The 12,285-nt window shown below is 34.5% G+C and overlaps 1 protein-coding gene across 1 annotated transcript; it reads left to right on the forward strand.

The window, feature by feature from the left end:
• Positions 1-9,550: 9,550 nt before the first annotated feature.
• Positions 9,551-11,956, forward strand: LOC119085008 (serine/threonine-protein phosphatase 6 regulatory ankyrin repeat subunit B-like). The gene is made up of 9 exons (XM_037195191.1): positions 9,551-9,722; positions 9,803-10,025; positions 10,146-10,217; positions 10,321-10,440; positions 10,496-10,732; positions 10,797-10,895; positions 11,271-11,381; positions 11,454-11,546; positions 11,646-11,956. The coding sequence occupies exons 2-9, from the start codon at positions 10,019-10,021 to the stop codon at positions 11,708-11,710; spliced, it is 804 nt and encodes a 267-aa protein (XP_037051086.1). The 5' UTR covers positions 9,551-9,722; positions 9,803-10,018; the 3' UTR covers positions 11,711-11,956.
• Positions 11,957-12,285: the final 329 nt, after the last annotated feature.

Consider the following 12,285-nt stretch of genomic DNA (forward strand, 5'->3'; position numbering starts at 1 on the left):
GTTTTAAGCCAGCGGCGTTGGAGGTACCCCAAAAAATGTATGTGTTACGGCACAGCCCTGCTACTAGCATGAACACTGAATTGACAAGTGTCAAATTTGGAGGCTTTAGTGATACGAGCTACCGCTTAGGATTATGTTTTAACTCATACAACAAAAACAAGTCATCTATCTGTATAACAGAAACGCAGTGCCAACTGTGATTTCATCAGCCTCATCGTTTGGGAATCAATATTGTTAATATTTGTGAATACTTGGGGATATTTGTGAATATTGGTGAATTTTGGGAATATTTGGGAATATTTGTGAATTTTGGGAATATTTGGGAAGTAGACGAGGTCTAAAAGTTTTAACGATAGAAAATACCTGCTGTAATGCCACTGGTTTATTTCTAAGTCATTTGTGAACATCGAAAATAAACTTCTGATGGATGAGATTAAATGTCAATGGTATTTAAACACGATTTATAAAGCTTTATTGATAACAATACAAAATAGAAACCAAACATTTTGGGATAATATATTCAAAAGGAGTAATTATTTGGAAATTAATCCCCAAATATTCACAAAAATTCACAAATATTCCCAAAATTTCCAAATATTCCCAAATATTCCCAAATATTCCCAAATATTCCCAAAATTCACAAATATTCCCAAAATCGATTCCCAAATAATAGGCCCTGCAAAATATCCCTACCTGATATACATGCTTTCCGGAGGGGGTAAACATACGTGTTATGCTCACTTTCCGGGGAGGATAGGCAAAAAAATCCTTATGTTATCATATACAAAATTAAATTTTTTAAAGAGAACAGTCCAACAATAAAATCTAAGTGCATTGAAGTTGAAATAAAAGATAAATGACAATGTGAAACAAAGCTTCAATTCAAATCATGTCTTTCGTTTAAACTTTTCGTGCCTTTAAGGAGCTCACACTCGGGGAGCGCATATATTAGGCAATGCAATACTAAGCTGATACATAGGATGTTAAGATTTAACAAGAAAATATAGTAACATTTTGAACAGGAGCGCATGATTCAAATACTACAATAATGACGAGAGATTAGAGTGCATACACGCATCCACACAAAACATTCTTGTAGCAACACACCTTCTACTGTAATTCTATTACAGTGTAATGGATTCCATGTGATACACGGTGTTATTCATACTTACTTAAGAGTTACTTTCGACAAAAAATTCAAAAAGGCAAATAGCAAGTTTTCAAAAAGGCAGTTGAAAATAAATAAAAAGGCAGATAGGCAGTTGCGTTAGAAAATACAAAATGACAGATAAAAAATTCAAAAAAGGAGATACATTAGGAAATTTGATCCTGGAACGAACTAGTGAAAACAGATCAAAAATGTACCTGAAACAGCGAATAGGTATGGCAATACAACGCACGAACGCTGCCAGAGTTATGGGCACTTTTGGTGAAGATCATAAAGGGCTGGATGAAATATTTTATATTTTAAAAAATATTTCAGATTAATGTTGTAAATGGAATTCAAATAAAAAAATAAAAAATTTTAACTTAAAAAAAAAGGAGATAACACTTTTTCAAAAAGGCAATTAAAAATCAATAAAAAGGCAGCATAGGTGGTTGACTTAAAAAAAAGTAAATAGCAGATAAAAAATTTAAAAAAGCAGATAGAAGTTTTTATAAAGGCAGTCATTTTAATTAATTGTACTCTCCCAGGTGCACCCATGAAATCTTCGATGTGTGTATATGCACATATGCTACAATGACGAATTGAGTTTAGATGGAAGTTAGGTTGATACAATTGGTAAACGTTTTCTATATGCAGAATGAGCACCAGCTGAATATCACCAGCTGGATCTACTAACACACACTTATTTTATGATAAACAATCATAACACATTTTTAACAATGTGTTTACTTCATTCATACGTGTTATGTGCGAGCATAGATGACGTTAAGGCCAGGTTATGCGTCCTGACATATGTGCGATATATCGGACCATAACCTGTCCTTTTTTAAGGCCAGGTTATGCGTCCTGACATATGTGCGATATATCGGACCATAACCTGTCCTTTTTTAAGGCCAGGTTATGCGTCCTGACATATGTGCGATATATCGAACCATAACCTGGCCTTAACGTAGAAATGCACTGTGTGTAGGTTGTCTTTGAATTGTTTACAATACAAAGTGTTTTTGTTTGTACACCAGCTGGTGATATTCAGCTGGTGCTCATTCTGCATATAGAAAACTTTTACCAATTGTACCTCAATGTACAATGACACACTACGTGCATTGCCTTCAAAGAAGTAACAGATAAACTCGGCTCAAAATAACATTTTATATTCTGTGTGGTTCAAGAGTTTCTTGTTCCACATGACCCACAGCGCTTTCAACGGTATTTTAATAACCATGTCCTGCTGCCCTCTCTTTCAATTTAGTCGAAGCTATCAATTTCATTCGAGACAATACATTTTTCGGTTGAATAGTTACTGTACCAAATACCCAGGCCCGTAGCTACTAACGGGCAAAGGTGGGCATTGCCCACCCTGGAATCTTCAATGCCCACCCTGGGATTTTCTGTGCCCTCACTGAATTTAGTTCATAAATCCATTCAAGAGTAGTTGAAATATTCAATATTTTTGAAGTTTTATATTTGAAAAAAACTGCCTGCGGCGCTCATAATTCTATCATAGAATATATATCGAACATTTAGAATTGTTTTGAATGTTACCTTATGTAAGCATAAGTTAAATTGTGTTAGGGCATCAAGACAAGCTATTTTTGAATGATGGAAAAAGAATTGTTCTACGGTATGCCCATAAAATGCACCGATTTTTTTACAAGTTCGCTTAAACATCGAAACGGACAGCCGCTCATTAGAAATTACGAAATAGCGGAACCATACTCTTGGTTTTACGCTTTTGATTTTAGCTTCTCGCTCCTAAGAATTTTTTTCATCGCGACTACAAACGGCTTCAATCAACTTTTGAGCGGATGACAAAAAAGGGTGTTATGACAAAATGAATTTTATAAAAAAAACCTACACATTTTTGAGGCATGCCATAGAACAAATTTTTTACTGAGAATGTCGATCTGCGTCAGAAAGGTGGAAATGCTCATGTCTAATTGCCCCGTGAATTGTGTAGAACCAAATAAGTTTAAATAATTATTGACTAGTCTTATCAACTATAGCTTCGTTTACGTTCTAAAAAAAATTCGCTCACTTCGCTCGCAATATTTTTCTTTTCTAAGATTAACTACTTGAGGTCATTAGACTTTTCAATATAGCAACTTGTATTCTTCATGCTTCAGGAACTTTTCTCTTGGACATGGGTCAGAAATCTTACATAGCATCCTAGCAATGCCAGTAGAACAGTAAACTTTTGGGAGAACACTTTTTATTTTGGATGATTTCTGGTTCATCATATCTTCGTTACATTTATCAATCTTGGAGCGAAGCAGCTTTTCAGCAAAGTCATACGTCATTTTTTTATCATGTATAAGTCCTACATAAGGAATTTGCAAATGCATACTGTTATTTTTTGGTAGAACACTTCGGAAGATAGAAAAAAACTGATTTCGATTCTCAGAAAATGTTTTAGTTTTTGCATAATACTTTGAGTTCTCTGTCATACCAAAAGCTCAGTCAAAGTAATGTCAAAGAGTAATAACCAGCGAAGCTAGGTTATATCATGGTTCTTAAAAAACAGATAGGCTAGGTTCGATATTTCAATTCAAGAAAGATTTTAAATAACCACACCCTAAGGTATATAATCTATATCATGGAAACCATGAATATAGAGCGATTCTTTCGAGGATTCTTTTGAAAAACAGCCTACCGAAATCGAACGCATTTTCTAGTGGAATTTTTTATATGAAATACCGAACGATTAAAATGCAAAGTGATACAAGTCAGGTTCTGTTTTTAATTAATCAATTAGTTTTGTTGCTTCTTTTATAAATTTTGCTCGCGTTACGTGATTATAGAGTTCGACTCTACTTTGCACAAATCGAATTCTTCTTTCTTAGTTCATATACAGTGTGCGAAATTTATTCCACAAGTCGAGTCCATTTGTGGTGTTTTATGTTCTCATATGCCTAATGTGGAACAAATACAAAATGCCTAAGAATTTACAGTGAACGACATCTCAAATGTCTCACTGTCATTTTTTTCAGAGAATGTCATTGTGAATTTGCAATGACACAATAAAATTCTCAGAAAAATTTGACAGTGAGACATTTGAGATGTCGTTCACTGTACCGAAGAATAAAACATATTTAGGGTTGTAAATAGTCTACGTCCTACATTATGAAAATGTAACGAATGTGGGCAAAATACCGAAGCTATTATCAAAAGTTGAGTTAAAACAGACATCTGAAAAGAATTGCGATAGTCGCCTTTCGATGAACACACACTTGGTGCATGACATTTCTTTTATTTATTATCATTGTTGTGCAGGTGTCAACAAATTCTGTTTTTCTTGTGTGGTTTAATCTGTGAATTAATTTTGATTTCAAATAGTTTCACTAAGAAAAAGTAAGCAAAAAAATGAAATTCAAACGTTGCACTGTCGTTTAATTTAAAATTTCGACAGTCAACGCTTTGATTATCTTTTCTCATGCGAATCGCGAGTGTGGAATGCTTTCGTCTTTTGTGCTGACTTTCAAAATATGTCGATCTTTTTGGTCTTTTTGGTGGCCAAAATGAAATTTCCAGTTTTTAGTTAAATTATTTAATAATATATGGGACAAGCAGAATATTGGCAACATATTTTTCGTTTGTCTTCAATTTTTGTTGTTGTTAAAATTACTGAGAATTTAATGAACAACAAAATATAATCACTCGGCAAATAAATTAATCAAATTTTTCGTTTCAACCGTTTAAATGATCTGAATTAAAATCAAAACTCCCCTTACGATTTTATGCAATTAGTTATTTTTATGCCAAATACTGCGAAAGTTTGTATTTTCGGTCCTCAAATGGTGACCGAAAGTAAAAAAAATTCAGGCCTTGGGCCGAAAGTAAATGTCACTGTCATCATTTTACTTTCGCCCCGTGGGCTTGCGTATTTGCGGGCCGAAAGTAAATGTCACTGTCATCATTTTACTTTCGGTCCTCATATGTCTCGAAAACACATGTTCACTTGATTGAAAGTATGCATTGAGTGTAGTGTTGTGTTGACGATAGCCAAATGTTTTGTGAGCAAGTGAATGTATGTTTACAGTAATTTCATTTGTTAAATTGTTTTTATTTTTATACCAGGAGGCTGCCGCCCCCTGGACCCCCGCGCTTTTCGGCAGTTTAATTAAAATTATGTTTTGTTTCGGACCGAAAATACAAATCTTCCGCAGTATTTGGCATAAAAAATAGTATGCATCACTCGGGGCAAAAGTAAAAAAATTCAAATCGTGTGATTGCCGGCCTTGCCTGCGGCGCGGGCTGCAAACTTCACACGTTTGAATTTTTTTACTTTCGCCCCTTGTTATGCAAAATACTATTACCAAGGTAGGTATGAAGGTATTTTTTCGCACTAGATGTCGATTGTCGACCGAGGACGACAAGACGTCGTGTGCGAAAAAATATCGGCATACCCACCGTGGTAGATACAACGTTTTTCGCAATTTCGGGCCATAATCACCTGACTGGTTGACTGGTTGAAATAAAAATTCAAAATGGCAGATAATAAATTTAAAAACTCAGTTAAAAATAAATAAAAAAGCAGAAGAGGTAGTTGAGTTAAGATTTATAAAATGATAGACAATAAATTGAAAATGGCAGATAGGACTTTTTCAAAAAGGCAGTTAAAAATAAATAAAAAGAGAGAATATGTGGTTGAGTTAAAAAAATTCAAAAAAGGAGATAACACTTTTTCAATAAGGCAGTTAAAAATAAATAAAAAGGCAGAATAGGTGGTTGAGTTAATATATATAAAATGACAGACAATAAATTGAAAAGGGCAGATAGGACTTTCACAAAAATGCAGTTAAAATAAATAAAAAGGCAGTTAATAATACTGCAGTTTCCACTGCCATAACTGCCTTTTTCCGAAATCCGAAGTATGAAGAAGCCGCTACCCATCAAACAATTGGATGTAGGTGAACTTGAAACGTCGGTTTTGATCAAGATATTACGTGTTATTGAACTCGAACAGCAATTATGGGAAAGCTCATGCCGTTTTGGAAAATCTGCTTGAATTTTGTAGACGCCATTCTCAATTCTATAGCAAAGGCTTTTAGTCACAAACGTGAGTATATCAAATACTAAAACTGGTTTTACAGTCGTGGTTTACAAGCTGCTGTGGTCATAGAGTCTCTACAGAGAACGGCCAATCTTCTAAGTAGTGTAGTAATGATCGCTAATATTAAAAAAAAGATCCTTGAGATGACACTTAACCGATGTCTGAACCGATAGCCTCAATTCCCATAAGATACTCAACAGTAATTATAACGTAACATAAAGCAGCACTAAACTTACCTTGAAAATTGCTTGAACTCGATTCGTCTTCAGATGATACCGGATCATAAATTACTAAGCCTTCCTGCGACTCCATTGGTTCTGGATCAAAAAGAATTAAGCTCTCTGCATCGAACTCGTCATAAATTATTGAGTCCTCTTGTGAGCTTTCCATAGGATATGGATCATAAACAATTAAGTCCTCCACATCAAACTCAACCAAACTTTGGTATTCCATCGTTTTAGTTGAGCCTTGTAAACACTCGCGTTAAAAAAAAAACGATTTAATTTGTTTGCGTTTTGAAAAAAAAACGATTTAATTTATTAAGAATTTGGAGCTTCAAAATCTCTTCACTAAATTTTTCGATATCAATGTCTGACAGAAACATGACGTGAAAAGCTTCGCCTGCTAAAAAATCGAAAGCAACGGTTTTTGTGAATTTGGTTTCAGGTTTTAATATTCTTAGGCTTTCTTCGGTTCGGGTTTCATTAAACATTCGGTTTGGACGAGATTGGGCAAGGCTCGATGACCAAATTTAAAACCGACCTGAAATTTTTCAAAAAAAAACTTTAGCCGTCACACCTCTAATGAGTGTGGGCAGAGTTTTTATGTATTGTAAGCTTTCCGGTAAAACACATCATATCCGAGAACCGTAAGAGTTGCCTTTCTTCTGTGTTTACTCTTTCTTTTGAAAAGCTCGAGTATTTAATCCCGAGTCACTTGCACAAAACAATTCTTAATATTTAAGGTCAATTTAAGGCAATAGTCTAACATCTATTGCTTAGTGTCATGGGAATTATATCCCGACGATTAACAATATTGCATTCTATTTTGGCTGCAGAACGGACCCGACCCTTTGATGTAAACCAAATTGAATTGAATCTTGTGTTTGAACCGGCTCAGTTTGTTACAAAAACTGGATTCATTCACTGTTTACCTTCTTTGAATATTCTCCGTATAATCTTTGCCATCCAGACACGCTGTTGGCATCTATATCTACCACCAATGCACATTCGCTGATCAAAATTTGATCAAGTGATGAAGTACATTCACTAAGGCTGATGAGAGAATTGACCCTTGCGAAGAGCAAAAAGATATCCATTGTAGACTTATCATCCGGTTAACCGTCTTCGTTGCCCATAACCGAATCGTCATCGGGCGCTCCGCCCTAGCTTCGCCCACTACGAACTACAGATGTCATAATCTTTCCACTTATTAGGAGTAAAAATAAGCAACAACAGAGCATTTTTTTTTCCAAATACTTTATTGGATAGCTTCCATCACATTGCAGCAAAAAATGCGAACATTACAATCGACCAGGCGCAATCCTTCTCTTACGTTGGGCCTCTAACGATTTATCATGTTTTCACATATTACCAGTATCACGGGCTAAATCACCCTAGATAAAACAATCAGTGCATGTAGATAGTCTGACGTAGTACCGTGAACTCGTCGCATGTTGACAAAATCCTTTTCCTTCTGATTATTGGGAATATACGCTATGAACGATATAGCTTTGCCTTTGCCAGTCCGAAGTTGAGTTTTGTCTAACACTAAATTCTTTTGAGGCGGAAGTTGTTGCAATCCGCTGGTTAATTTGTTGCAATTGTAGTCTTTCCTAGAACATAGAAGAATAATGAGTCATCAAAGTACACAACCAAATTTGCTTTTGTTTCATAACTTCATGAAAACTGCAACAAATTCAAATTGTGCAGCATCGTTGGAAAAAAGTTTCTCGTCAGAAACAAACGAACCTTGACAATGCATGCCTTCGTGATTTCTTTCTTTCACAGACGTCGATGGCAAAATAAAATAAACTCCGGTCGTTAATTGTAAATAAATTTTAAAAGAATCGGCAAATTACGTGGCCAAAGAACTGACTCTACCGGAACTCTTCGCCTTATCTAAAATGAATCGTCAACTTTGAAATTCACCGCAAAAAGAATTCTTAAGATATTTCTGCTAGAAATTTCTTAGTTTCGTTTTACAAAGGAAACTACACTCCTCTTCATCATGTTAGTTAAAACCAGTATCGAATAATTTTTCTTGAAAGCGTTTCCGACGGGCATTTGTGCATAAAATTCAAAATTCTGCCTTTTTTTAGCAATACTCACTGTTAAAGCTTGTGGAAATCTTGTGGGTTTGGTTTGTTGTTCACAAATCCTTCACTTACAGTCTAACTCAAAGTAAAATTTCTTACCTTATCAATCTTGTGGTCCTTTATGGGATCAATATCGTATTTTTATTCTGTGAATCTTTGAACATTAAAGATTAAAAGAAATTTTCTGGTTTCATTTCTGGTTTCATTTCTGGTTTGATAATAATTGTGTGTGTGTGTGTGCTGCAAATGCCATAAGACAAGACGAAAAACAATCGAAAAAAATTTCATTAAAAATTAACACAAAAAGTTGCATTGAATGCAAACAGAATTGAATACAAACGATTCATAGATTACTTCGGGGGAAGAAACAATTTTGAGATATCGAAAACAAAAGTAAAATTGACAAATTTATCAACCTCAAAAATATGTTGTCGATTTATATGCATTTTTTATGCATAGCAAAAGAAGACAGGAACAAGCAACGTAATATTTGTCTTACAAGAAAGTTGAACTTTTATGTGAGACAAAATATTACGTTGCTTGATCCTGTCTTCTTTTGCTATGCATAAAAAATGCATGAGAATCGACGACATATTTTTGTGGTCGGCAATTTTGTCAATTTTTATCTATATTTTTGCATGACAAAATTAGGTTTTTTTTTCACCGATGTTATTATAAAGATGAACATATTTGTATAAAATGATAAACATTTGGTGTGATAAAAAAGTATTTCACCGAATGTTCGTTTTCAAATGCATTTGCGGCATTCGATATAGAGAAAACGTACTAACACGTAAAAAGCTGTCAAAAGATGTGACAGAAGGATTAGCTAAATATACTGAAATCAAACATTTTAGAGATTTACTCACTGTATACAAAATGAGAATTTGAATTTCGCTTTCACTTCGTTTCTTGACCTTTTGAAGAATAAAAAAACAAACATAAGATAAGAGCCTACTACATGCATGAGTAGCAGTTCGGTGTGTGAATTAGTAGCTTCTTTGAGTCTCTACCGTTCATCGTTCATCTTAATAGTTGAAATTTGCATAACATTTTTCATTGATACCTGTTCGTAAAATCTACTTATCGAAATTATATTTATTTCGAGAAGATGTCTGTGTTCATCGAAATGAGGACCATCATGTTGTTGGTTTTCTTATATCTTGCATCGTCTACCTCATCCGAAAGTACGTTTCTTCTCATTTTCAATCAAGTCATAGTAGATCAAATTAGTCTAGATTCGTTAATTTTTGTAAATTTTTTGTAGAAGTTCCCGCTGACAGGTAAAAAATGTCCTACTCTCAACGAATACACGAACTTATGTTAAATGTAAAATATGGTACGTTCGTGCTTGTAAGTTGGGATTACAAACTCCCCACTTGTTAAACCAAAAAGCTTACAAGCAAGCACGCAATTTACTATTCCTTAAATTAAATAATCCATTCAGCTTTTCTTTTGCAACTGTTGATGCAGAAATGTAACAATGAGAGGTAAGTCGATGACTCGGTATAAATCCCCTGGAATTTTTAATGAAGAAATTCAATACTTTTTTCTCCATAATTTATTGTTATCGTATGGATTCTAAAACTCATCTTTAACCAACCAAACAGCATTCCTCGAGAACATGTTCTCTTCAGAAAAGAATTATACAAATCCCGCTATACACCAGATGGTTAAAATGGGTAATTTATAATTTTAATGACCCATCCATCCATACAAAAGACATTTTGCTTACGTTTTTCATAAGATCGAATGGTAGATTGTATTAAGTAATTTCTTTTTTAGGAGCCCATCATGACGACTTTCAACATTATTTTGAAATTTTTTACTCTGTTTGTTCGGCGAATGGCGAGGCAATTCTTTGTCCCGATGTTCAGCAGCTCAAGGCCTCTAATCCGAATTACGGTGAACATTACACTTTTCGCCTGTGTTGAAATAAACTCATTTCTGTTTATTTCAGCACTTGTAGATATGATTCAATTACTTGTCGACGAAGGTGCTGATATTAACGCTAAAGAAAAATTTTCCGAACAAACAGCACTACACACTTTTATTGCTAGTTATAATTTGATGCATCGTAGCAATTACGACAGAAACAAAACTTCCGCAGTCGTTAGAAAGCTGATTGAGAATGGTGCAGATGTAAATGCAACAGACCATCTACAAAGGACACCACTTAATATCGAGTGTGATGGAGGTAAGACCAGTTTCACAAAGAGCATTCTGATGCAGGTGAATAATATTTTGGTGCACTCTTTCAGGTGGAAGTAGCGAAATTGTCGAAATACTCCTTCAAAGTAATTCCGACATAAATGCGAAAGATGTTTTTGGACGCACCCCACTTATGACGGCGGCTTACCGTAATTTTTTGTATTTTATTCATGCAAACGCTTGCAATTTTCCAAAAGTAGGTTTCAATGGTTTGACCGAAATTCACATTTCGTCATTGTGCAAAATAGCAGTGTGTGTCTCATCGATTCGTTCTACAAATACGAATAGATTCGCGATCCCAAAATTCTTAATTTCGTTCAAATCATTCAACCTTTCTATCTTATTGGTATCGATATCGAAATAAATAGATAATTAACTCGGGACGTCAGTTTTTTAATGATTTTTTCGCAGTCTCAATTGAAAAAATTCATTAAATAATATCGAAATATTGTATAATCAATTTCTAAAACGAATTTTTAAGTGGGGAAGGGAACTTAACGGATGCATTTTCATTTTCCAACCAGGATGCGACAATTCAGCTTCAACCGAAATCGTCAAATTACTGTTAGAATATAATGCCGATGTGAATGTACGTAATAAAGATGGAACGAGTGCTGTAATCCATGCCTTGTCAGGTATATTATTAATATCAACACTGTAGCCTAAGGATGTTAATGTAATGAAACGTCTCAATTCGATGATATTAGGTGGTTGCACGGAACATGTCAAGCTTATTCTCGAAAAGAATGTTGACATTTACGCGATAGATGTAAAGGGAAACACCGTTTGTGATATTGCAGGTTGGTTTGCCTAATCTAATGAAGACAAAAGTCTTTATGCTCGGCAAACGTTTGAAAACATGGATCTGGAAATTTATGTCTAAGTTTTTTTTTTTGCAGAATCATATCAACAATGGTCACTTTTTGGTTGCAGCTGGTTTAAAAATTGGTATAAGAAATGGTGAATCCAATTTCGAGATGACCTTTTATTCCACTCGGATTCCCGTCATTCCCGTGCGTGATCATTTCAGCAAATATAGTTCTAAATTTTCTAATAGCTTTTCAAACGAATAAACAACAATCTTTTCTGATGGAAGGATATTATATTATATTTAACATTCGATACAAGTAAATTTCAAATATTCGCCACAAATATTTTTCATTCAATTAATAATTGCCCTACGATGGGACTTTTCTAGAGCTTAGAGTCAAAGGTTTTTTAGTTTTGTAGGTTAACTTTGAATGTCGAGTTCTTACCGATTGGCTGCTGCTGGATAAAAATTCAGTTAATTCGTCGTCGATACGATCACTTGCCATTTTAGTCGACGGGGTAACACTTCTCGATTGGCTGCGCGTGAAAACCATTGCAAAAACCAATTTCAGCGCTTAGTGAGTTCAATTATTCGAATTATTTTTAGATTTAGTGATAACTACAACAGCTCGTTAATAAAATATCGACAAGGCCGTTTGAAATGCCATCCACGTTAAGAACTGCCATCCACGTTAGAAACAATTTCATTTGAACGAAAAATTTTGAACC

This window comes from Bradysia coprophila, unplaced genomic scaffold, assembly GCF_014529535.1.
Source record: "Bradysia coprophila strain Holo2 unplaced genomic scaffold, BU_Bcop_v1 contig_94, whole genome shotgun sequence".
Taxonomy (NCBI): Eukaryota; Metazoa; Arthropoda; class Insecta; order Diptera; family Sciaridae; genus Bradysia; species Bradysia coprophila.

What these genes read in the sequence shown, in the direction of transcription:
- LOC119085008 (XM_037195191.1), top strand. An exon ending in GGCCTCTAATCCGAATTACG is followed by an intron (nt 10,441 to 10,495) that starts GTGAACATTACA and finishes TGTTTATTTCAG; the next exon opens with CACTTGTAGATATGATTCAA. An exon ending in TAATATCGAGTGTGATGGAG is followed by an intron (nt 10,733 to 10,796) that starts GTAAGACCAGTT and finishes GCACTCTTTCAG; the next exon opens with GTGGAAGTAGCGAAATTGTC.